Source organism: Anser anser (genome assembly GCF_964211835.1).
Source record: "Anser anser genome assembly, chromosome: 2".
Classification (NCBI taxonomy): domain Eukaryota; kingdom Metazoa; phylum Chordata; class Aves; order Anseriformes; family Anatidae; genus Anser; species Anser anser.
In genome coordinates, this window is record NC_139721.1 from 141,428,810 (window position 1) to 141,455,357 (window position 26,548).

The 26,548-nt window shown below is 37.8% G+C and overlaps 1 protein-coding gene and 1 long non-coding RNA gene across 4 annotated transcripts in view; one reads left to right on the forward strand and one right to left on the reverse strand.

Moving 5' to 3' along the window:
- Window positions 1–6,628: 6,628 nt before the first annotated feature.
- Window positions 6,629–7,536, reverse strand: LOC310893465. The gene is made up of 2 exons (XR_014579004.1): window positions 7,396–7,536; window positions 6,629–6,811 (listed from the first exon to the last, which is right to left on the reverse strand). It is a non-coding gene; the product is annotated as an uncharacterized lncRNA (long non-coding RNA).
- An 18-nt stretch (window positions 7,537–7,554) lies between these two features.
- The window catches only part of MRC1 (mannose receptor C-type 1), a 58,023-nt gene continuing 39,029 nt past the window's right edge, over window positions 7,555–26,548 (forward strand). The window contains exons 1-7 of one of the 3 annotated variants that reach the window (XM_083822492.1): window positions 7,555–7,691; window positions 11,595–11,709; window positions 11,813–11,996; window positions 13,420–13,593; window positions 18,374–18,538; window positions 20,578–20,691; window positions 23,017–23,163. In XM_083822492.1, the coding sequence (XP_083678618.1) occupies window positions 11,915–11,996; window positions 13,420–13,593; window positions 18,374–18,538; window positions 20,578–20,691; window positions 23,017–23,163 (682 nt within the window). In that variant the 5' untranslated portion in view covers window positions 7,555–7,691; window positions 11,595–11,709; window positions 11,813–11,914. Of the gene's footprint in view, window positions 7,692–11,594; window positions 11,997–13,419; window positions 13,594–18,373; window positions 18,539–20,577; window positions 20,692–23,016; window positions 23,164–26,548 lie in introns of those variants that run through there. The other 2 variants (XM_083822491.1, XM_083822493.1) reach the window with 2 other exon arrangements.

Sequence of the window (26,548 nt, forward strand, 5' to 3'; positions counted from 1 at the left end):
CATTGAGGCATGATTTTTTTTCCCCATTCTGCATGGAATGTTACACACACAAAAAAAAAGCGCTATTAAAAAGCTATTGCTGAAATTAGAATGAAATTTAACAATTTTCTGCAACATAAAATTTCACTTTCTCCCTACTATATTGAAAACGCAATAATATGTAGTCAGACACTGTTTGGTTTACACAATACTTCAAAATATTTCAGTTTTCTTGAGTTCATCTTCTGAGGAAAAAGATTTTTAGATTCTGCAAAAAAAATCCAGAGCGCAAGGCTTCTTTGAATGAGAAAGGAGACCTGAACATTAAATGGTGGATGTAACTGCAATTATCAGTGCCTTTACTGAAACAAAGTATATTTCCTTCTAGAAGTCTAGTATTCTGCCTGTGGATAAACCCAATACTATGGGTAACATTTCATAAACTTGAGGATAGCATGTATTTAAACTTTAACTTCCTTAACAATAATCTGACTCATTTTAGGGATGGTATCATTGTTTTTTTAATAGGTGCAGATTTTTTAACTCTTATTGTTTAATTTCATATTTCTTTGGGAATCTGAACTTAAATTAGATTCCTTTTTTTTTTTTTTTTTTTAAATAAAACTCATCTGTCACATGTGCAGTACTTTGTTGCTGTAACCATTATGATTTAATATCTATGGTGACAGAGATTTGGTGGTATACTGATTACTGGTATAGACTTTTATTTTTTTAAAAAAAGTTGCAAAGTTTTTCAACTACTACCCAACAGAATAGTTGCTAAAAGCATTGGCAGAATTCAAAGACTTCTCAGGTATCATCTTAATGCTTACAAGATCAAACCAGTGATTAATGAGTGTGGTCTATGCTTTTGTCCCAGGTTAGATTACCTGAAGTAAAGCTAAAGCTAAAAGAAACAAAGAACCCCCCAAATAACCTTTCCTGCAAACAAAGCCAACCCAGACTTTCTACTGGACAGTTACCTAACAATCCTATAACCTGCTCAGAGAAGTTTCTTCTTAGATACAGTCACCTGCTCATTTCTTTCTGTCCTAGAGGATGGTAGTCATTGTTGGACCTGTGAGAGCTCACGTCTATGGTTATATTTTGAGTTAGTACTGACAGTGGATATGAAGACTGTTGTCTTTGAATTAAACTGGATTTTCTTGTGTTTGTACCATGATGTGGCAAATAGAAGTGATTGACAAACCAGTTTTGTATTGTTTGTTCTTTCAGCTTTCTCTATCATGCCTCAACATTTGTCTTTCATTTCTAAAAAGCCTACTTCTCAGTGAGAAAAACCTCCTGATCCTTTATTAAGGTCTTTATTCCATCTGTGAACTGCCATTTTTCTGCTGCATTTCTTTTCATCCATGGCAAATGACTAGAAGTGAGTGTAGTATGGAAAGGTAGTAACTATTATCAATATGTTATGGCATTGCATTAATTTCAATCTGTGTTCTGCTCAACTCCCACTGAGTTCCAAATTTTGCTGAGCTACTCTTCAACTGCATATGGATATTATTATGCATGAAGAAAACTTACAGAGACCACCGCTGTACTTGAAAAGTTACAAGGGGATTAAAGATGTGTATCCAAAAGACTTTTGGCACCTAGATTAATGAGAAATGGTAGTTTATGACTTTACAATTCTCTCCTGTGCAGATGACATCAACGTGTCTCCCACTGCTCTGGTTCTATACAGCTCATTGTCATGCAGGGCTCTGTAATTAAAAAAAAAAAATCCACAGTTATCACTTAGGATTGCTTTGTTATTAAAGAATGGGAGAGAAAACTGAGTACATTGTGATCAGCAAAGAATGCTTATTAGTGTTCCCTTTCTCCATCCTGTCTGGAGAGGATCTGCAGCTTGTATTTCATGTTTGAGATGAATTCTCTTCTGAGAGTGAACTAAGGTACTTTATCTCCCAAATCAGCAGTGAGATATTTTCTTCCTATAAAACAGATAGCTGAAATAGCTGTAGGCAGACAGAGAAATGAAGTTAATACCATTTGCTTCATACTGGAAAACTGAAAGGTTTTTTTTTTTTAAAAAAAAGGTAATAAGTAACGGTTAAAAAAATTGATGTAATTCTTATGAAGATAAAGAAACACATAAGGCTTCACAAATAATCATAGAAGTATGGAGTGGTTTGCGCTGGAAGGGACCTTAAAGATCACCCAGTTCCAACCCCCTGCCATGGGCAGGGACACCTCCCACCAGACCAGGTTGCTAAAAATAAAGGCTTAAGATGTTACCTTGTGGATAAACAAAATGGTTATCCTGATTTAGTATTTATTCAGTTTTTCTACTTACCACAGCAGTGTATGTATCCCATTCAGGAAGGCAGGCCCAGGTAAGGCTGGATATCTGAGGTGTTCACAGATGGCTATGAAATCCAAGTTGGTCTCTTACAGCCTCTTTTTCTCTCCACTGACAGCAAAGGAAATTCAGGGCGATTGTGCTGCTGTCTTGGGAGTTGTGTTGGTATGATGAACACATTTGGGTATTTAGAAAAAAATTCTTTCTGTCATTTGAAGTAATTACAGAATAATGAAACTACTTTCTTGGCAGTGCTTTATTTATTTATTTATTTATTTATTTATTTATTTATTTATTTATTTATTATTATTTTATTTTTTTCCTTACCAGTGGTCAAAATTGTTTGTTGTGATAATTGCAAAACCAATGCTGAACAGGACCCTGCATATGCATTGGTTTGGTCATTATTCCTATCAGCTGTCTCATTTCCATGTGCTTGCAGAAGTGAAGAGGATGAGCTTAAGTCTTGCAAAGTAAAATATGGGAGAAACAAAGTGCTCTATGATTATATCAGGAAGCTTTTAAGAACCTTCCTTCCACTATCGCCTGTATGGAGGAAAGATGCCTGACACAGCCTTGCCTACATATAAAATCAGTGTCCATAGGTTTGTGTCTTGGTTCTTTCAGTTCACACACAACAGTGCTATAATTTTTCCTCGATGTGATTGTTATATTCAGTTTGTCTGTCAAGAAAAACTTTGAGAAATGTCAAGATTTCTGTCCATTTTCTGTTATTTTCTTCTTAGCTTTTCATTTTTCTTGACATCTGAAAGATTCTGGTTTAAATACAGCTAAGTTCTCTGACTCCTATATGCTATTTATATTTAGTTTAGTTAAAGTATAGAATAGTAAAGTTCTTAAAATGATCTTTGTAAATAATGTTTTAGACTGTCTTTAATTAGCTCTTTACAACAAAACAATCTTCTTGAAAGCTAACTTTCTAAGATCTTTAAATATTGTGAGAATGTTGTTTAAATACTCTAAGATTGACCACTACAAAGCTTATAGTGTTCCTGTGTGTTGACACAGTAAGACCATGAGGTCTATATTAAGAGAAAAAGCATTTACAACTTTCTCACAAGTAAACTGCGATGTCAAGCATTCAAGAAAAAACACTGGAGAGAAATAAGCTAGGGAGAAGTCATCTGCCTCTTCTTCCCCTGCAGAACTTCCAAACATCAGTGTCTTAATGCTGGAAGGCATCTCAATGCATGTGAGAGAAATCTTTCAACACAAAAATCTTTGGTATGTTTGGATTCTGTTTAAAGTAGATGTTTTTTCTTGGTGGGTGGATAGGAAGTGGCACAGTTTTTAGCAATATTCCTCCTTGTTTATAAGCAGGCTGTCTTTACTTTTTTTTTTCTTTTTTTTTTTTTCTGAAATGTATGTACCTTATGAAGTTTCTGGTTTTGAGATAAAAATCATATGTACGCTGAAGTGGTGGCTTGCCTAAGAAGAAAGACTTACTTTCAAACTAAGTCTGTCTTGGCTGTGTTTACCAATCTCCTAATACACTAATTCTAAGATGTGAACACCTTATAACTAAGGACCTCTTAGTCCTCAGGATCCTAAGGGATTTTTGCTAAGTAAAGGCTCTCTGGTGACAGGTATTAGAGCCTTGATTTTTCTTCTTCCTAAAAATTTTTTTTCTGTTTTGTTTTTAGAAATTACAAATGTCAAAATCAATTTCTGAATAACATTTCAAAGCAATCTGATTTGCATAAAAATGAAACATTAAATTTGCCAATTCCTATTTTTTTCAGTGCCCAATATCATATTCATATAGCTCCTTAATATAGTATAAGTATTGTCATAATAGTAGTGATGAGCTTTTTGTTCTTAATTATATGTTTATTGTAGACCACAATGCAAATGTTGAAATGTATAGAAAACTACTGACTGTCCCCTGAGAGATACAGACTCACACATGAAACATCAAAAAAACCATCTTGGATGTAAATGTGAAAGAATGGCTAATAATCCAGTTCTTTTGCTTCAACACAAACAAAATAGGGATATTATGTTTCAGCTCTGGATATGATTTCATTTATACAGAACTTTCCATTTTCCTGTTGACTATCAAAAGTCAAGATCCACTGCAACTTCAGGTTTTCAGGGTATTTTGCCAGGAACAGTCACCAGTTGCAAGTACTATATGTACCAGAACTGGAGAGGGTCTGACCTGTTTTAGAGGAATTTGGGTCTTTGTGTTCCAAATGTAAATGGCAGCTGGCTTGCTACCCACAGAGAAAGCTGAAAACATATGTCTATCTAGGGCGTGTTTTAAGTAGTATCCTGTCATTAGTTATTTAGCAGATTGGAGTTCTGGTAACTATTTGCCTACAAATCACTATAGCCTAAGACTTTGCCTAATCTTTTTGTCCAAAATAGAGAAATTCTTCCCCTTGCGCTACAATCAGAATATACTATTTATGTACTTGTACACTGATTCCCAAAGCGTAAGCTAGACCCAGACTTAATTGTTGAGCAGTATTCCGCAGATGAGACATGGAGGCTGAATAAACTCATCCAGACCTGTGCTGTTCTAAGCAGGTCATGTGTCTATATAAATACCTGCACCACGATCAAAATGAGTTTGAAGTGACAGTACTTCCAGTGTGTGCAAGGGACAATGAGGAAAAGGCATTTTTTAAGAATTAGGAAAAGAACTAATTCAGTGACGCAAAGATCCCAAGAAAGGCTGGAATTCTAGTCTTAGTAGTAGCTCTTCTGATGTCTCATTTTGGTTGGAAGGGACCTCTGGAAGCCGTCTGGTATGACCCCCTCACCGAAGCAGGCCTACCTTGAAATTTAGATCAAGTTGCTAAGCTTGTACAGTTCAGTCTTGGGAATCTCCAAGAATTGTCTGATACTGTTTATTCTGTTACCTCCAAATATAGGTCATTCCTGGTGTGGCCACTGACTGTTTCCGTATTTGTATGATGCATGTAGGCACTTAGGTTATATGCAGCCCGTTTTGCTATTTGAATTTAAAGACTTTTATGGAAGTTGTACTTACATGGAGACTGAACTTGACATAGTGTGTCCCTTCTTTGATTATCCTTAGCCAAAAGAATGCCAAGGATTCCCAAACAGAATGTGGATGATGGTCTGCTGTTGGGACATCTGCATTATTCTCCATGGTCTGACTTCTTCCTTCTAGCACTAGATGTTTTCCTAGGCTTCCCATAGTTGCTAACTACTATCAAAATAAATGTGAACAAATATTAAGGCGATTTAGGAAACTGTTTTTTCCCTCCACATCTAAAACCACTTTTCAGTGCCTGAATGTTTCTGAGGTGATAGTGGTAGAATATGAGGCAACTCTTCATTTCTGAGTTGTGCTATGATTATTTGAGTTGGCTGTATCTCCTCAATGGAAGCACTTGGATCTTTTATTTGTTTGGCATAAAGGTTATTGCAAGTAGTTAGTGAATAACAAGTGCCAGATACTGCAGCAAGAGAATTCGTATCAGTTGTGGGATGGAGTTTCCTAGATGAGAATTCATCAACATAATGATACAGAACTCTGCTGATTATGGTTGAAATACTTCCCAGCTCCCGTTTACATGGGACCACAGATGTCAATACAAATTATGAAAAGTTTCCTCTTCACTTCCCATACGGTGTCCATAGGAGGGCACAACAGAGCTCAGACACCTGGCTGGCATCCCTGCTTGTGTTACCGGGAGTTTTGTCATGGAATTCAAATGAGCTTGGATTTCATCTCCATTATTTCTTCTCCTGTAAAAGCACTGTAAAAGTATCTGCTCTCTCTGCCCCATTTCCTTCCATACTAATTTCACATGGGTGTTTGCTCTATTTTTCCACCCAGAACTTCCAGCAAAGAGGCTTTAGAAAACTTTCTATACTGACTGGAGATTTCTGAGTGCACGATGGTACAAGAACAACTGCACAACAGGCACCATGCACATGGTGCAATTCATCAGGCATATGTATGTGTATGCTCAGTAAGTCCAATATGTTACAAAAGCCTCTATATGTAAGACAGCGGTAAGGCTTATGTTTTCCATCAATTTGGGACCCTTCAGATCAAATACTGGTAACAGCCTCTAAGCAATAATGTGCTGCTCCTAACAAAAAAAAAAAAAAAAAAAAAGCATTTGGTGAGGTCCGCCCAGGAAGAAGCTGTAAAAACTTCAAGACAGATTGTGCTCTAAAGGCACCTTTTCAGAAAGATTACTTAAATTCCACAAAGATGCTTCAGCTTGTGAAAGCCAGCAAGTTTCTATTCCCCCCCCACCTCACACTCTGATTGCGTGAGCAAGATTTACATCATGTTAAAAATAGATACAGCCATCAAAGTCAGACGAAGAACAAAAATCTATTGAAATTTATTAGAGCTCACAAAAAGCTGGAGAAATATTTAAAGAGGTGCTTCAGTCCTTCTCTTTTCTTCCTTCAGTCTCCACAACTCCCAGTGACTTTACTCACAGGCAACTAATCTGGTTCTGATCCTTGGCATTTAACGTTGAAACGTGGGTATTACTGCAGACAAGAAAAATAATAACAGTAATCAGGGCTTGTTTCCAAATGATGCTGTAAAAGCCAGCATTTACAGATGTAAACCTAACTGCTCACAGCAGCTGGTGAGCAAAAACCAAGTAAACACATGCGTGGCACATTTTCATGGAAAGCCGGCGTGCTCGTCTGTAGCTTGGGCACTGATGGCTGGTGTGAGCTCGCAGCTCCGTGCATCCCCACCGGGCACCTGCCACCTGAGTAAGGCAGGGGGGGCAGCGAAATCCTGATTTCCAAAAAGTAGGGCTCTCCTCCTCCTCCTCCTCCTGCAGTTAGGGAGAAGCCGGGGCGAGGTGGGGTTGCTGGAGATGCAGGCTCCCCTCAGGGGGCAGGAGGAGCGGTGTCCTGCTCGCTCACGGTGGACGCTCCTCTTCCCCGTCCTCCCCGGAGGGCTGATTTTCTTAGAAAAGCAAGCAACGACCCACGTGCAGCACTAACAGGGTCACGCAGGGAATGAAAAAAAAAAAAGAAAAAAGAAAAAAGAAAAAAAAAGAACGACAACAAAAAAAACCACAACCCAGCCCGCCCCTCAGCTATCACCACTTTATCACCTGCATGTGCCTGGAAGGAGGCTCTTCCCTCCGCTGAGGAAAATCAGCTTAGGAAAGCAAAGTTTGAACAGCGAATTCCTGTTATTTCAAAGCACCCCATGTGACAGGATATTTCCTTATCATCTCGAGCCCAGAGCTTTCCCCCGATCCACCAGCCCTGCACAAGTGCGGAGGACCTGCCCGGCGGGGAGCCTTCTCCTCACAGCGGAGGGGCGCGACGGGCGAAGCCGCGGCGATGGCTCCCTCCCTGCTCCTGCTCCTCCTCGTACTTCTTCCCGGGGCTTTTCCGCTGCTGGGTAAGTGCCCGCAGGGACTGTGCGCGATACGCCGGGAATGGAGAGGGGTCTCGGCAGGCGCCGACCTGCGGCTGTGTGTGGGGATAACCCCCGCGCAGGTGGAGGGCAGCCCCGCGGGACGGGGTGAAGCCCACCGCCATTTTACCCCCCTCAGTGCTGCCCGAGGGGAGCCTCGGGGCGTCGGGGAGGGCCGGAGGGAAGGCGGCCGCCACCCGTCCGTCCGTCCGTCCCTCCCTCCCTCAGCCGCACGCCCCAGCTGCCGCCCCCTCCCCGTCCTCACCCTGAGGTGATCTGTGGGTGAAGCCGCCCTATGAGACGGCCCTTTGGGTTTCAGGTTTTTTGGGTCGTAGTGGGCACCAAGCAGGGCTGCCTGGGGGTGTTAGAGTACCCCAGATATTGTCATAGGGTTGTCTGGGTGAAACATGGAGCTTGCACCTCAGAATTTCTCTGATTTCCAGTGCACTGCTATATTCCAGTAAAAGTTTTGCCTCAACCCTTCCTGAAAGCCTTCTCGGCATCCTTTGCAGTCCAGTTTGAGGTCTGCTGAAGTACAGCTTTGTAACAGTAGCTTGTAACCTTTTTTTGCTATGTGTAGTTAGCAGGAATCATTGTAGGCTATCTGGTAAGTGAGAGCCTTCGTGGCAAAGACAGTCATCCTACCTGCTTGCTGCCTCATTACTTCCCGCTCTCTTGCCTCTGGCTGTTGGGGTGCTCTCAGTAGGTGTTTGACACTGGTAGCCCTTCACTGGCTTAATGAGTCACTTCTTAATTTACACTCATGTAATCTGTGATAGTTTGAAAAAGCTGAAAAATCTGAAGCTGTGTTGGCATACTGGAACTTTTAGAATGTAATCTCTGCTGTGGAAAAGTTACTTGGTCAGTAACATTTTACAGTACATGCTTTCTGGGGCCAGAAATAGGCAAATCATCAGTGTGATGGGTAAAGAAAAATGAAACCTTGTGGGAAAAAGAATCTATTATTAACTGCTTGGGACCGTTGAGGTAAAATGCTAGATGCCTCTGGATGTGTTATTGTTGTGGTTTAACAGTGACAGGCAGCTAAATACCGCACAGCCACTTTCTCACTCCCCCTCCTCAGCAGGAGGATGATGGGTGTGGGGAGAAAATTAAATGGAGGAAAACCTGTGGGTTTGAGTCAGGAGTTTAATGAAAGAAAAGCAAAGAAAAAAATTATTCTCTCTATCCTTTCGCAAATGATGTCCAGGCAACTGCTGGAACGTCCTCCCTTGTTCTTCTTCCCCTGATGCTTTTAGTGTCGAGCACAACATCTTATGGCATGGATTGTCCCCGGCTATGCCCCCTCCCAGCCTTTTGGCCACCCCTAGCCAAGTGGCCTTTGGGGGGCTGAGGCCAGAGACACAGCCTTGATGCTGTGCAACCACTGCTCAGCAACAGCCAGAACATTGGTACAGTATCAATGCCGTTCTAGCTACAAGTGCAAAGCACAGCACTGTATGAACTGCTGTGGGGAAAGCTAACTCCATCCCAGACAGACCCAGTACAGTTCTAAGGGTGAGATGAGTCGGTACTTATGCCTGGAAGGTTTCTATGAACCTTTTTCCAGGAGTAATTTTTGAAACCTTCGTTATATGTTACTCTCTTAGAAATTGCCATAATTCAACGTACCAAGACTGTAGTATTTGGGATGATGATCTGGTGAACCTTCTTGTGTACCACCTCCAGCTCATCTATAGTGAAGGATGGGCCCCTGTTATGGGAGCTCTATGACAAATGTTGCTACAGAATGGTGAAGAAACACAGTTAACAGTTACATGAATAGTTCTGCACAACCCATTTTACAGATACAACTCAATATGTTGACAAGAAGTGATATCAAGCGGTTACAGAGAAGAGCTGGCAGGGCATAATGAGTGTTTCACAGATAATAATATCTCACACAGAAAGCATTGTGTGGGAATCTGGTTTGGTGTGCAAACAGGCAGAACAGACACAGCAGTAAAGCCATAACTGGAGCAGCACAGGACCATGATACAAATCAGCTGTATGGTCATGAATGTATCAGGAGCTACAACAAGGAAAAGGAAATTCTCCAACTGCAGTCTCAACCACAGTTACTCCTGCCTTCTTCTACCTCTTGTTCTTCCATCCTGCTTTGGTGCCAATTTCTTTTTAATGCCTACTTGGCTATGTTGGCCCTTTATCTGTTTATAACTCATAAGTATTATTCCCTGTCAGATCCCTGTGTGCACTGGGGCCCTTGTAAAAGCTTTTGTGTTGCATTTACATACTGCTTACACTTTGTAAAGGTACAGTCAGAAAAGCAGAGGACCGAAGATTTTTTCACACCCCCACTGGCCAGGCCTCTTTATTCAGCTTTCTGACCTTGTCTCTGAAGCCAAAACTTCACACTCTTTTGGGCCTGGGTACAGCAGTCCAGGCTTTTGACTTTGGGGTACATTTTTCACATGCCTAGTGTCCTCTAACTCCACAAGTCGCATAAAACATATAATGTTATATTAAGCCACAAATAAGATTTCAGCAGCTTAAAAGATCAAGCAGTGTTTTCCACACTTGTGAAAAAGTGTGACATTTTCTTTTAACTGGAAGCTTTACATAAGATTTCAGGAAAAGGAGAATTGCAAGCATTGCATGTATCATCGTGCTAAATCCTAGTAGAAATGCAGAATTAAAATAAAGTTATCACCAGAAGTGATAATTATATATTTCCTTGTATTGTCTATGAGTAAAGCTGATTGGCAAAAGGCAACAATTTTTGTCTCCAGTGCTCATCAGTTTTATACTGCTTCCCAGTGAGTTGGAAGCCAAAGGACAGGAGAAGGAAACTGAACCATGGGTGAAATAAGTCTAGGTCAGCTCTTTCTCTGAGATAGAGGTTATTTGTTCCCAGGTTGTTCTCCTGTAGTAAATTATGATCATTTCCACATTGGAGCCTCAGCAGAGACAGGAAAATGTTTTGTGGTTAACCTGTTTCCCGTTAAATATTTTTTTCATTGTAGAATTTGTTTAATTTGGTAATCTAGCATTAAAATAAATAATATTTCAATTAGCTTCAATCCACAGAGTAACATAAATTAGTAATTTTCCTAGCTTGTAGCCCAGTTAAAATACAATTTTAAGACCTTGTGCAGTCTGTTACATTTTGAGATAGAATATCAGTGAACTGTTAATTTACCATCCTAAAATGTATCTCAAGGGGATCAGAGGAAGGAGGAGAAATTCTCAGTCACTGGAAAAATGTAAGAAAGGACAAAGTAATCACCGATTACTGCAGTTGAGTGAAAAATGAATATGCTGTTCAAGCCCTACAAGTAGCTTGTTTACAAGGGGTAAAAAATAAAAATCCTTCCACTCAGTTAAGACTTCAAGGATTTTAGCAGTGCTTATGAGAGCAAAAATCTCCATCAAGGGGAAATGGAGCCTGAAGAACTCCTGCTGTAGTCATCTTCTCACACTTGGGAGCCAGGATCAAGGAGCTGAGTGCTCAGCGCCAGTGCATGGTGTGCGTGCTCCCTCCTCCCATTAACTCCCATGGCTGCAGCTTGAAATGAAATTGTGAGTGGGCTTTTTTTCCTTAGGAGGAAAAAAAAAACAACACTTTTTTTGAAAAAAAAAACACAAACATGCTTTAAAGCTGCAGGAGACACTAGATCTGTCTCTACTGCCTTGCTCTTTTGAGTATAGATGCGTTCACTGATGCAGGATGGTTGAAATGTTGCAAAATCTGAACTGTTTGCATTCTCAGCCACTTGAACAGATGTAGTCCACAGGAGTAACACACCTTCTTTTTCTGAACAGGTGATGAGATTTTAACCCCAAGAGCAGCATGCAGACTCATATTTCATTTAGACAGTAGGTAAGATTACTTCAAACCAAATAATTCCATTGCTTTTTGCCTTACAGATACTAGCATCTTTTTAATATATAACGAAGACCACAAGCGCTGTGTACTGGCTCAAAGTTCTAATTCAGTGACTACCGCTCCTTGCGTTCAAGAAAGTGAGTCACAAAAATTCAGGTGGGTCTCAGATCACCAGCTTATGAGCGTAGCGTTCAAATTGTGCTTGGGAGTGCCTTCGAAGAAAGACTGGGTTCCGATCACTCTGTATCCTTGTGACAAGGCTAGCGAACTTCAGCGATGGGAATGCAGAAATGAGACTCTCTTTGCAATCCAAGGGGAAGATTTGTTTTTCAACTATGGAAACAGACAGGAAAGGAATATTATGCTGTACAAGGGATCTGGTTTATGGAGTAGGTGGAAAGTCTACGGAACCACAGACGATCTGTGTTCTCGAGGCTATGAAGGTAAAGTTCTATACATTAATTTCTGTATTCTAAGCTCATTTCTATGTGTATCTAATTAAACTATTTAGAAGTGTAGGAGAATTACCTTAGTCTTTTCAGTGATCAGTGAGTGTGACTTCTGATGAAATCAACAACACATGAGTGTGCTTTATGTTTTCTGAGGGGTTTGTTTTGCTTTTTTTTTGTGAAAGTTATGATAGATAATTAACCATATAAGACAGTGATTCATTTTGAGGAAGAGGAAAGCCTTTGGTTATTCAGAACGTGTATAACCATTACACAACAGTTAGTGATAGCTTTGACTATTTATATGTCTATAGAAAAACATAGTATCAGTGTATAGTCTGTTGATTATGTTCCCCCACCCCCCTTCCTGAGGAGCAAATATAGATTATATTGTGAGGATTAAATTAACTCATGGTATCTTCAGGTCCAGTATACTGAAGGTGCATTTCTAGGTGTTTGAAGTGCCTCTCAGGGTTGGTGCTGAAGTGAAAAAAAGAAATAAGACATTTTAAATAGTTAAATATAAAAATGTACATACATGTATGTTTATGATAGTACCTGGGAATACATTTGGCTTCCCTTTGGTAAACAGAAAGGGGCAGAGGAAGGGAAGGATGCATTTCCTAGGGTTAACATGAATGCTGATTACAGTATTAGTCCTTGACCCAGAAAAAAAGAACCCTAGCGAAGCAAATTATGTGAAAGGAGGCAGGGAGGAGATGGAGTTATGGCCCATCTCTCCTTTGCCCTTTGTTTTCTAGCAGCTCTGTGAGACAGTGACCTTGGTATGTCAGCTCCGTAGTGGTCCCTGTCAAGTGGTGTTCCTCTGTACATCCTCTCACCGAGGTACATACATGGTGTGTGCACACAGAAAGCTGCTTTAGTTACTTTGATAAGTTTCATCAACTCATCTGCCTGATCAAACAAAATTGGCCTTTAGGTGGAAATTTTATTTGGGCATAGTATGAAGGAGTCACTCTGTGGTATGTATCCTGCAAGTTTATACCTGTGTGACGTTATATCTAAAACAGACAGTAATTGAATGAGTTACCAACACAAGAACCAACAGTTGTTTGGGCTTAAAAAGAAAATTGGTTAACTTTGTGGATTTTATACTTTTGATTGTTATGCATGTAAAATTTAGCGTGGGAAAGAACCTGTGTTGGCTCAGTCAGTTCTGGTCAGTAGTCTCCTTTTCTGGCCAGCGGTCTCCTTAAGTGACAAAAATTTGTCTCATTGTGGAAACGGGTATCAGCTTGGACATAGAGAGTGAAAACTAGCAACATCCCACTTCAAGTACAGATTGGATACTAAGCTAGCAAGCTCTGCTTTGCTATAATATGATCATAAAGCTTAACTGATACATATCCCATGCTTATTACATCTTACACATCTTTAAATCGTTGTGTCTCCTTAGATACCTACACAGTGAAAGGAAATGCCAATGGAGCACCTTGTGTATTCCCTTTTAAGTTTGGTGACAAATGGTACGCTGACTGCACAGATGCTGGCCGATCAGACGGCTGGTTCTGGTGTGGAACCACTTCAGACTTTGATGTTGACAAGATGTATGGATTTTGCCCACTGAAATGTGAGTTTTGTATATTGAGGATTCTGCTGTGCTCTGTTACTCAGCTGCCTGGGAATATTGCTGTTCTTGTCGGGTGCTTTACTGTACAAAAGTTTTAGATTACATTTATGTTTTCTGTCTCCATGCAGCTTGCTATTTTTTAGCAACAACTTAAATATGAGAAAATAGGGCTCAGCATACAACAATTGTCTGACTATATCCTGATGAAAGTGTGTTAATCATATACTGGAATCTGTAATTGCAGCATTTGCTCAAATAGCAAGTTAATTAGATGTAAAGGTATTACATTAGTATATACAAAAGATAGCAAAGAAGTTTGTGCTGCAGAACTGGAAGCGAGAATTTAACAACTGAAAAATGAGACTTCATACAAATGAATTGCCTTGTGAACATAACTTATGTGAACTTTTTACTAAGTCCTAGTACATGCTACATTACTTACTCTTCTGCATTACTTACTCTTCTGTAATTAAAAGCAGTAAGAAAGGTCTATATTCTAAATTCTCTGGTTTGAATATAGCTAGGTTTTAACTGTAGTATTATGAAAATACAGAACTTTATGTAGAAATGTTGACATTCCTTTAAGTAAATTGGAGTAATATGCTTGTATATATTTGAGTTATTTTCAATTTGAGTAAAGTTTCTCTGAACTTCTGTAAAATATGTACTAAGCAGTTTGCCTGCAAGCTGTTTTTTTTTTTTTTTTTTGTCATTCTGGGAGAGGTGGCACTTTTCCTTCCCTTCTTCTTTATGATTATGTTTGGCTGTAAAGCTCCAACTGACCACAGTAAGAACAAAAGAGAAAAACATGTCTTTCCTTTGATGTGAAGAAAACAGTGGGTTGATCTTAACTGGTCTGATGATGAAGTATCAGTGTCCTCATATGATTTCCATGAATGTGGCATTCGTTATTTCAGAAAAATTAAAATTGCATGCTATTTTTTCCCTAGGCCAATATTATTTTCAAGATATAAAAACATGTTGGAAATATCAATCCCATAAAGAGAGCACATGCAAATCAGCTTAAGTATGCTACCTGTCTAGCATTCTTTGAGCAAGGCAAATAGGAGGTATCATTAAATTTTTGTTTAGTTCTCTGGCATAATTCAAGGAAATCCATTCAGATGACTGTGATTGTTTTTGGAAAAAGCTGCTTTATGCTGATTGCCTGCATGTTTCCTTCCTAATTCTTCAGTACTGGCTATAAAATATTAATGTTTAGGTCATATATTTTAATGAGAGACAGGCTGGGGTAGAAAAGTTTTATCCAGCCGTATGACTGCGAACTGCACTGCATGATAGTGGTAAGTTGTTAAACATCAAGAGCACTTTTTAGACAGAGAACATTGAAGTCTTTTGTATGTTAAAGTTTATTTAATAAGATTTAAGCATTGTTCTTTTTCTAAACTCTCTAGAGGGAGCAAAGGTGCTGATATGAAGACCTTTACAGCTCTTCATAATAGGGCCTGGACACACAGTGAAATCACAATTGAACCAGTCACTTTTTTTTTATTGTGAGCAAAACCAACTCAAATGTTCTCCAGTATGAAGAGGACTAAGATTATACTCATAAGTAATTATTATACTCAAAAGCAATGTGGAAATTTGACCAGTAGAGGTAACATAATTATAAGTATGAGCCCTTTAGTTGGTACTTTAAAAAGATGCTGATACACTGACAGATGAAACTTAAATCCCATAGGAAGAAACTGAGAAGTGTTTCTGCCACTTCAGACTATTTTTAATACCCTAGGAAATACTGATTCTTTACAGGTTACACTGTGTATTTTTGAGCTGTATGTTACATTGCAATGTAAAACTAAGCATTGAGGAAGAGAACAGGTTGCACAAGGTAAGATCACCAGGAGATCAAGTCATGACGTATGTCCATAGCTGTATTGAAGTGGGCAAAAGTCCATTGAGGCTCTTTTCTTGACAGCTGAAAGAGCTAGAGCTTCTGTAAAGAATTTAGAAAGCCTGGGAAGTAAACAAAGAATGCAGGGAGTAAGGAAATATTTAAATAGTCTTAGGCTAGCATATTAATCATTGGGCAAATCTACATCCTTGCATTCATTCAAAAATATTGATTTAAAAAAAATATTACTTTTTTTTTTTTTTTTTTAATGTCAGGCTTTTCCTCCATGCTGGCATTTCAAGGTGTTTTGAAGGATTTTTCAGTGTGGTTTTATTTCCAGTTCAAAATGCCCTGTAAAATGGCCAAATAAGTTACACAGGGTGATTTACCATGTCTCTTCTGAGTTACCTGAAAGTCATAATCCGACTTTGGACCTTATAAATTTATCTAGGAAAAAGAAAGAAACACGTTAGGAAAAAATATCTAAGAGAAGATAACTATGTGAAGGAAATTTAGTATACTTTAGATTTTCTTTATTACTGTTGACAGCATTTAGTTATATCATATACTATATTATACACTCATAAATTATAAAGTCTTTATTATGGGATTTGTTCCTGGCTATCTGGTCAGAGAGGAAAAGATGGCAGTTATATTATGGGCTGTCTAGCAAGAGTTATATTCGTTTTTCTTTTGCCATGATTCTATTCATGTGGTTTCCCAGAATATTGGACTGAGACTCCAGCATGTTTTGGATGGCTAACTAAGCAAACAAGAACACTTGTGTTGTTACTGCTAGTCAAAGGCAAGATTTCAGCTTGCAATTTTGAAACTAAAACTTCTCAAGACCGTTACTGATTTCCCGTTTCTTCTGTTTCCAGATTCAGTAGAAATACTGTATGTGATAAACCAATTAGCATTTTTTAATTGTAATAAATGTTTTCATCAATAGGGCAATTTTTCTTTCCTGTAGGTTTTAGCTTGTTTGTCAAGGGCTATGAGTGAAATTCAGTGCATTTTTGGTCTGCTTCACTTTGTTTTAAAAACTAAAGATGGTAGTCTTAGTGGAAATACCTAGCTCTCACTAATTTCCATGTATACAAAAATGCATGTTGAGTTCATCAGTGTAGGGATAAAGTTGAGCTTTTAAAAATTCTTTTTCCAGTTATGCAGGTGTATTTTATTAAGAATTAAGTTTAGATGCTAAAATATATCATTCTAGAAAAGTGATTCCTCTTCTGGTTTCTCTGGGGATACTGAGCTTTAAACAGTAACATGTAGGTTTCCTAAAAACCCGCTCTGTGAAGGTGTTTGTCCTCATTAAAGTAGAAATATCTTAAAAAAAAAAAAAAAAAAAAAGAAGGTTCAGAAACGAACTTTATTTTGATGAAAGACCAAAGTCCTGTAGAACAGCACCACATGCAAGTCATCTATAAATTAAGAGACCAAGGGAGGGAGGTTGAAGGTTGGATGAATGCCTGAGACTTGTTTTTCTTTTCTTCTCTAGTAATGTACAAGGTCTGTAAAACCCTTTTGTCAGAGACAAATTTCTTTACTGAATTATAGACTTTTAATATTACGTTTCTATTTTATCCCAGGCATGTGCATGTGCCTAGGAATTAAAGCTTTTGTAGAACGCAGTGTAGCGAAGAAATTTTGGCTTCTGGTAGTCACAAAGTACTTTGGCTAGAAGTTAGTTTGTGGGTAATGATACTTGGATGAAAGTTCCCATATTTAGTGTCTATATTACAGTATACTATGTATTTATTTTGTTGTCTAAGGGTAATTTGAAAAGAAGCACTTCATATTGTCTATCAGATTTAATACAGGAAAAAGTGGAACTGGTTACTGACCTGCTGACATTTAACATGTACCATCCTTTGTCTTGAGTTTTGTTTATTGTACTGTTTTCCTCTTATTTACACTCTTACGTTTTCTGAGATCTCTGAATTCGGAAAAGGAAAGGACCCCTTTCTCTTAAATTTTTCACAGCTTGCAACTTAAGGAGCTGATAGAGGCTGCAGGAACTTCAGTCCCTTTCCCATCGTCAGCAGACCTACAATGACCTCTACTATATTCTGCTTTTGTCATGCAACTTTATGGAGTGATATTTAGTTCAGTGTACTTACAGTAGTTCAGTGACCTACAGTAGGTCCTGTTTTTGGCAGAGCAAGATCATGCTCTAGTATGTTGTGTTGTGGAGATTCACCTGACAGCTAGGAAAGGCTGTAATAGTTTGAGGAGTGTGGTTACTTCTGGGGCCACTTCTAATGTCAGGCCCTGCTAGGTGACATTTTCACCAGTCTGACATTGCCAAGATGTGCCAACTTCAGGTTTTCAACAAGATTCAGTCAAGTCATGGGACAGAGAAGAATGCATGGAAGTATATTGTATACATGCATAAGACAAGTCAGGAATTGCAGAAAAGTGTGAGACTGATGCTGATAATGGAAATTTTGTGTCCGGTGTTTGGGTCTAATTACCTCTATCTCAGTTAGAAAATCCACAGCCGCTTTATAGAGCACCCAACATTTGTAAAATAAACAGGAGTTTCTTAGCTCAGAACAGTGGGCAGCTTCACGTACATGAGTAGCATGAGTATGTCAGGTTTCAGTGTTTTTCTCCATAGTTAAAAATCAGTTCTTTTGCAATGACTTTAGCCATTCATCTTCCATTTTAAACAGAAGCTTTGTTATACCAGAGAAAATAGGGGGATTGTTTCATTATGTGTCTGTTGTCTGACACTACCGTCATGGTTTAGCTCAGGCCTGGCTTTACTATCATATTAGAGAGCCTTGGGACTCCTTTGAAACCAGTTCTGTACTGCAGTGTTTAGGTTTGTGTATTTTTGCTGGGTGATTCATTCTATATTTTATCTGGCTTAGTCTTTGTGATCAGTTACACCATTTCTTTTTCTCCCTACAGTTAATAATATTGATTCGCTGTGGAATACCGATCCTCTAACAAATGTCCAGTATCAGATAAATTTTGAGGCAGCGCTGACGTGGCACCAGGCAAGAAAAAGCTGTCAACAACAGAAGGCAGAGTTATTAAGCATCACAGAGTTGCATGAACAAACATACCTGACAGGTAGAGTAATATCATCCTGCAGTTTTTTTAAAAAGTGAATTATTGTAACAGTGGCACTTATATAGCATGTTCCATCTCAAAAGTTGGTATTTTGTTCAGTTCTTTTAACTAGTAGATGTTAATTGTTGTCTTGAATAATTCACCTGGAAAATTGGAAAGTTAATGATTATTCTATCCTGAATCAACATTGCCAGAAACTTACAGTAACATGAAAAATAATAGCAAATAAGTAATGCAAGCAATAAAGAAAGAATTTTGGAATGCATGAAAATTCAAAGTGGTTTTGAAAGCAAAAAGGCAGATACCAAGATTGCATCTTTTTCAAGCTGCACTTGCTGTGTGTACTAGTAAGCATTTTGGCCTATTGCATTGAAGCTGTTATATCATCACTATGTACTGAAATATGAAAAGACTGAAAAATAAGCAATATACAAGAGGACTTACAAATAGCTTGTTTTAATTTCAGTCTCTTTCATTTTTTTCCCAAAGTCCTTTTCAAACTTCTCTCCAGAGAAAATTCACTCCTGAATTCATGCTTGAATGCATTTGCATTCTATAAAGAGGCAGTCCTGTCTTCACTACCTTCTTGGCCTGTGCACACACATGAAGCAGTCCACTATATTACATCTATTAAATAGATAAGAAAATACTTTGAATATGTCTAATCAAACGGGAGATAAAATTTTCTATGAAATATACATGTTGTGCTTTGTAAATTCAGAGATGACTGGGTACTCAGTAAATGCATTTTTAACGTGATGCATAGCCTTTTCTGTGTAAACTTCTGTTTTCAGTTTAAGTATTTGGTCAAAACCTGAGTCTTACTTACTACGATAAATTTATTGTTAAAATTAGTGCTCAAGTAAGCATTGAAATTTAGGAGTAAATTACTAGTAGGCATGTTTGAACTGCAGACTGTTATATATTGCTGCCAAATGTATGTGGAAATCCATTTTTCATTCTGCAACTATTCTGGCAGAACCAGGATTTCCTGTCATGCTCAGTTTTTGATTCTCTTAACCTCCACTTGTTTGTACAGAAGTAGTACTGGAACACATTATTGTGTTGTTGCCAGATCAGGCTCCGGTATGACATTGCAGTCCTTTCCAGTGTTTAACTACCCCTGCTTTTAACCTGGCCATGCTTCAAGTGCAGCTCATAACCACAGTGTCAAAGACAACTAAAATACGTGGAGCAAAATTGCTTACTGGCATAATGCCACCAGTAACAGCAGAAATTAATAATATATGTTGTGCAGTGATTTTCTGTAAGCTATGCAGAAATAAATTAATTCAAAAATAATCAGCAGTCATCCAGCTAGGCTTCCAAGTCTTATACATAAAGCAGAGAGAGACAATTGATTAATAATTACTATAAATAATACCAGAGAATTCAGTAGGACCATACATGAGCATAATAAGTAGTTTTCAGATGTGGAGCAGTAGGTTGGAACAGCATTTGGAAACGTGACTTACAGTTGGCTAAAAAAGTGAAATCAGATGAGTCTGAATATGCAAAAGGTGTGCTGTTAAAAAGATGATTTTTGGAATGATCATGGTTAAATATAGTATGATAAAATATGAACAGTTTACAATATTAGTTTACAATATTTTTTATATTTGAAACTGTTGGAAAATACACAGCAGGAAACAATTCATCTTTGTTTTTTGGAAAACTGATTTTTATTTTTCTTCCTTTTATGTAACTTCCAATCTTATATTTTGTAATTCTGCACCTTGCTTCATATTTATGATAATGAGCTTACAAAGAGCACGTATGTCATTTTGTTTTCCATTCCAACACAATTCCCTACACATAGAATTGTGAAAACTGTAAAGCTGAAATTAATCTTTTTGTATGGCCATGTAAGACTACATGTTGTGCAAGTTTAGCATAGCCACCTCAAAAGTATATTTTTAAAAGTTTAAAAAACTTGTACTAGGAAAAAGGAGAACCAAAGGAGTTCAGCTTTTAAGTTCTAAGTGAATGTTTGCTCTTGCTGTGCACTGCCGGTGTCTCTCTTTGTCTCTGTTACCTAGGTTTGACCGGCAGGCTGAGTTCCGCTCTCTGGTTTGGTCTTAACAGTTTGAATTTCAACAGTGGATGGCAGTGGGTTGGTGGTGCTCCTTTTCGATACTTAAATTGGGTTCCAGGTAAGATTAAATGTGTTGCTAATAGGTTTTAAAAGAAAAAAAAAAAAAGTCTTTGTGTAACAGATTTCTTCTCTTGTACTCTATTGTCCTGTTGTTATTCATCTTGTTTTGAAGTTGAAAGATTCTGACTGTGGCTATAAATGTTGTTAATGACAGCCCTCATGCTAGGGATAGATGATGGGTTTAATTTATTACTTAGGATGAAAAACGTAGCCTTCAAATTCAGAGGAAACTTTAAAGTCATCTGTATATCTTACTTAGCTTCATCTCTATGTGAATACAGAATAAATCTGATGCTCAAGGTCTTTTCATTTGTGTGCTTAAACTGGTCAGTTTTTTTTTAATTATTTTTATTTTTATTCCTTTCTTTTCCAGTTTGTTTTTGTTATTTGCTTAATGATTCAATTTTTATTTTCATCTTGGATTAACCAACCCATGGTAGTACCACATATAGAAATGAACATGTTAGGCTAGCCTACTTTGAAGCAAAAACGGCTGCTCCACACCTGGAGACAGCACTGTTGAGCTCTGGTGGTGGTGTTAAAAAGCTAGCTTCCTATGCCTCAGCAGAGAAGAGGTGATTTTCCAGTTTACTATTTGGAGTGTCTGTGTTAAGGTGACTTTTAGCAGGACCCCTGTTTCCTTGCCCTGAGTATTCAGGAAGTCTTTGGAAGTTAATATAAAGTTGAGGTCTGAAGTTGTGCAGTGGGAATACTCTTCACCTTCACTGAGCATGTCCCATGTATTTAATCTGCAGTAATGGCGTAAATGTACACTCCATCGTATCACCCAGTAGCTTCTTTGTGTAGATAAGCCCAAACTACATTTTAGGTAGAGAAAACCTCTTTGTAAGCTTTGACGTGGATTCAACCACTGTATAAATAGCTCTCCAGTGGAGAGAGCACATGAGGAAAACAGATGGGCTGAATTGCAAGTTGCTGTGAGGGTATTTATAGGTCTGTCTTCTAAGAGCACAGGTGAGAATCTGCATGTAATGAGCGGAGGAAACCTGATTGTGAGACAGAGCCAAATCAGCAAGGGAAGCTGTTCATGGTTGTTAAAACTACTGACAAACCTCAGCTATCCTGTAAAGAATTATATGAGTTTTGGAGTAACCAAAATGGGCTCCATTTGTCTTTAACCTTTTAAGTTTCTTAATTACATTTGAAGGTAATACTCTTGTGTCTATCTAACAAATTTAATGCTTGTAATATCTCCTTCACAGTTTTACTTTGGTCATCCTATCTCTGTCTCATCCCCATTTTCCAGGATGTTCAAGAGTTGACTGTTCTTCCACTAGTACGTTTTAAAAGAATTTGTGGAAGCTTCACATTCTTCCATCTCACTAGCCCTAAATAGATAACAACAACCACAACAAAATCTGCAACAAAGGAGCTAAATTGTCAACATTTAAACTAAAGTTATGCTGGTTAGTCATTTGGGAGAGCTAACTGCCAACAGCTGAGCTTTTTTCATGCGTTAAACCAATTAAAATTGTTGTTCTTGAAATAAAAGTATTTTTCCTCCCATGGGAAGGACTGTAATTTAAGGTAATGAAATCATAATAACACAAGAAAAATTTCAGTGAATCTTGCACATTAGAAATTATTGTTTTGCTGTATTTATTGTTAAGCCATTCTGACACTTCCTTGTTGTGTAGTGTAGTGACTTGTTGAGATATGAAAGAAAATCCATGTTAAGTTTAATCATAGACCAGGTCTTAAAAAGTTCATCCAGTTTATTGCAGAAATGTGCTGTATGCCACAATTTCTGCGTTCCTTCTAGATGTTCCTCTTAGTGCTAATGCTGTTCTTCAACTGAAGAGAGCCAAATATCTTGCTGTTGTTGTGTTGTTTAGACATGTGGACAAGAAGTTCACATTAGCAGCATAACCACTTACTATTTTTAATGTCTTTTATACTAAATGCATAATTTGACTAGCTTACTGAACAGGTTTTCACCTAAAGATTATACTCCGGAGCTGAGAAAGGGGAAAAAACAAATGAAATAAGTGCACTGTAATTCCTTACATTGAGACTTTGAGCCTGTGAAGAGGTTGTTAAAATTGTGAACTAGATAAATATCTCAGCTTGTGGTTGCTGTGAGCAGAGTATCTGTTAAAGGAAACAAGCTACACCATTTAGGCTAAGGGACTGTTGAGAATTACAATTGCCAATATATTAACATATCTTATAATTAATTAAAGCATAGAACAAATTAGAATATGTGACCAATTGGAAGTGTAACCACAAGGTGCTTATATTTGGTTATTGTTGTTAAATATATATTTTTAAAATTTCTATCTATCTATTTTTCTTATTGAAGGGCATCCTTCTCCAGAACCTGGAAAAATCTGTGCAGCATTAAATCCTGGCAAAGGTGCTAAGTGGGAGAATCGGGAATGCAATCAGAAACTTGGCTACATTTGTAAACGAGGAAATGCTACTTTAGAATCTTTCATTGTTCCTACAGGTAGGTTTGGTAATAATCCCCTAACAAATAATTAATGGCCAGTGTTTTTTTGTCTATAATTCTAATAGGTATTTGTTATTGCACATGGTAAAACCGAGCAAAGGTCATGTCTGTGCAGAACGTGGCTTGGCCAAGATTCCCTGTAAAAGTGAACAGCGTGTACTTCCCCTTTATTCTGGCCTCCCTACTTCCTGTATAGGAATCTTTTTTCAGTAGCTTTTCTAAATTGCAGAAATGGTTGAGTTCTCTTTCCAAAACCAAACAGAACTGTTAGATTTTTGTAGATAGAATAAAAAGGTAAATTAATGTTTTAAAAAAAGTGTGATTATCTAAAGCCTCATGTTCTCATTGAAACAAATCTATTTCTTCTTGTCATTTGTTCTACTTATGAAACAGAGTAAGTTTCACAGTGCAAGTTGGTAGTGGAATTTTTAAAAATTCTTTTGATATTTGTAAACATTTATTTAAAAATATTTAAAATATACAAATGTATACATACAACATTATTATAAAAATTGTTTCACCTAATTATAAAATTATTTAAATTATATATATATAAAGACACTTTTTCAGAAGAAATGTAATTCTGGCACTTGGTTAAGGTACACAGGAGAAACAAACCAGCGAGAGGTTCTCATAGCTTTATTTACACCTGATTCCCTATTTCTATAATTTACCTTGTAGCTTCTTCCTTTGTTTCTTCAAGCCTTCCTTCTTTTTCTTCTCCTTACTTCCAAGTTTCTTTATCTTTCTAGAACGTACAGGTGTCTCCTAAATCCATTGACATTATTTTGCATAGGTTTTAGAAGCAGACAAACTACTACCCTATTTCCAGTCCGTTTATTAATATACATTATTGGTGAACCAGATGTCAGTTGTTGAATTTCCAAAATATTCAGCTTAAAAACATTTTAAAATGTTTTCTCCTTCCATAGCCAATATATAACCAGTCCAGTCAAAATCACTTAGAACAGCCTTCTGGCAAACTTATTTTGCTTTATTGCAAAGAGAAAAGAACACAAGAATGAGCTAGTGTATTGTTAACTAAATATTGAAATTACTTAATATTAATTAAATAATATTTCAGTATTGAAATCAAGCATATCTATTTGTCTGGGTTGGTAAAGATTTTAGTGCATATTTTAATGCTTTCCTGAATTAAATTGCAAATTTTTGATCGTATTTGTATACATCTGATGACCAGATAGCTTAATTAATTTGGGTTGTCTTAGTTTGTTCAATTAGCTACTGCTCAGCTTTTCAGATTCATATCTCCATCTTTAAACATTGATGCATATAAATAAACTACTGATTTGGTTCTGGCTGCTATTTTATTTTGTTTTAAATTCAGTCTTAATTCAGGGCTAATGGCCATTTCTTTCTTATGCATTAGGCTTTGACTCATCCCCTCCCTCCCCCACCCCAAGTGCATCAATAATTTGGAGGAAGAACACCAATGAGACAAAAGTTTTCAGTTCAGAAAATTACTGAGTAAACATGGTGACAGATTAAACAGAGATTTGAGGTGGTTCACATCAGAAACTATATTCCAAAATGTCCTGTGGGAGGAAGTCATAAAAAGAATAAGTGTGCAATCACGCAAGGTGTTAAGTGCCCTCAGCTTCTAATGATGTAAAGGAAAACTCATGGCAGATGATGTTTTCCTGACTAGGGTTCCTGAGTCAAAATATAAATTAATCACAAATTCATGCATGCACTTAGTGGTATATGCATTAAATGCAAAGGCAATCCATTGATATTTTAACAGTACAATTAAGTCCAACAAAGCAGTGTAAATACTGCGGGATAAAAGAACACTTTACAACAGAACATAAATCATGCTTGTATCCGTAAGAAAGCAGAGAAAAATATTTCTAGAATCTTTATTTGTGTAACACTTTTTGCACTAAGTCAATGGCTGTTTTTTTTTTTTTTTCCCCAGAAAAAGTGTTTTTCCAGCAGGGGGCCACATCATTATATACGTTAAGTCATGTAGAATCATAGGGCTTCAAAGCATTTACCCTGTAATACAGCAAAATGGATCAATAAGAACCTGTTAATTTCAGTTGCAAAACTTTCTTATTTTTTAACTTCATTTTCTAAGGAAGGGCTGGTTGACTGTCTACCTCCACCAAGTGACTGACAAAATAGATTTTAACCCAACTGGACAATGTGCAATAGTCTTAAAGTATTAAGTTTCCAAATATTTCATAAAATCAAATATCCATGAGAGAATTAAATGCTCTTAGTGTAACTGTTGTGCCTGCTCTGTGAGCTTTCTCTTATCAGACTACAGAGAATGGATGTGAGAGAGAGAAATATTAATGCCTTAATTAAAACTTCAGCTAGTGATTTCACCCTTGTAGACACACAAGTCAGTCACTGGGAGATCTTCAGCCTTCAGGAAGCCAAGCTTATAGGTTACAAAACTATTTGTTCTCTTTTTGAGGGAAAAAAACCAACCTCTGCTTCATTTCTGTATGTTGTTCTATTCCACAGTATTCAACAGCTTGTCATCTGGGATAACATTTTTTATACAAGAGAATGATTCCCTTTGTTACATCTTATTTAATTTGCCTTGCTTCTTTTTCTTATGTCAGTTGAAGTTCAGGGTTTAGTACCTGTTTCCCTTAAGATGAAAAATATATCATACGGCCTTGTATTATTGTGTGTTGTCTTTAAAAGAAGAGGGAAGCACAGAGTTCATTGCTGACTAATGGAAATGAAGAACTGAAGGCTTTCTCTTACTGAGAAGTGCCCAGCTATGTCATCCAATGAGACCAAAAGAAACCCAATAAGACCACCAAAGAAACTGGACTGTCATCTACTACCCCTGTTTTTCTGCCTGCAACAAATTCTCTGGTGGTATTGGATTTACAACCAAAGGAGTCTCCCAGCCTGCCCTAGCTGCTTTAGTGTTTACAGTAATAATCCTGCAGTCTCCTTCAGCCTGGCGGAGAGACTCTCACAGATTTAGCAGGGAGTAAAGACGTTTGTGATTCTCTCTGTAGCCCTGTCTGAACTGCTGATATCTGTTCTATTCTGTTTACTGCAGAAGGGTGCATGGAGTGTGTTGGAGGTGCATATAAGCCTAGATTTTTTTTTTTTCAGAGCTGCTCTCTGACTGTTATAGCAAAGCACTGTAAAATGCTCAGAGTTGACAGCAGACATAAGACAAATTAGGCAGCTGTTTAAAGCATCGGACAAACCTCTACAACAGCATTTGTCACCTCTGTCTCACTTCTCTGAAGAACACCAAGTGCAATCAGTTTGTCTTTCCGCAGTTTCCCTAGTCTCTATTCCAGTTCTTTGTTTCTGTGGCAGGAGTGACAGGGCTCTGACCATGCACTGGGCCCTGGGGTGACAAAGTTCAGTTTTACTTGAA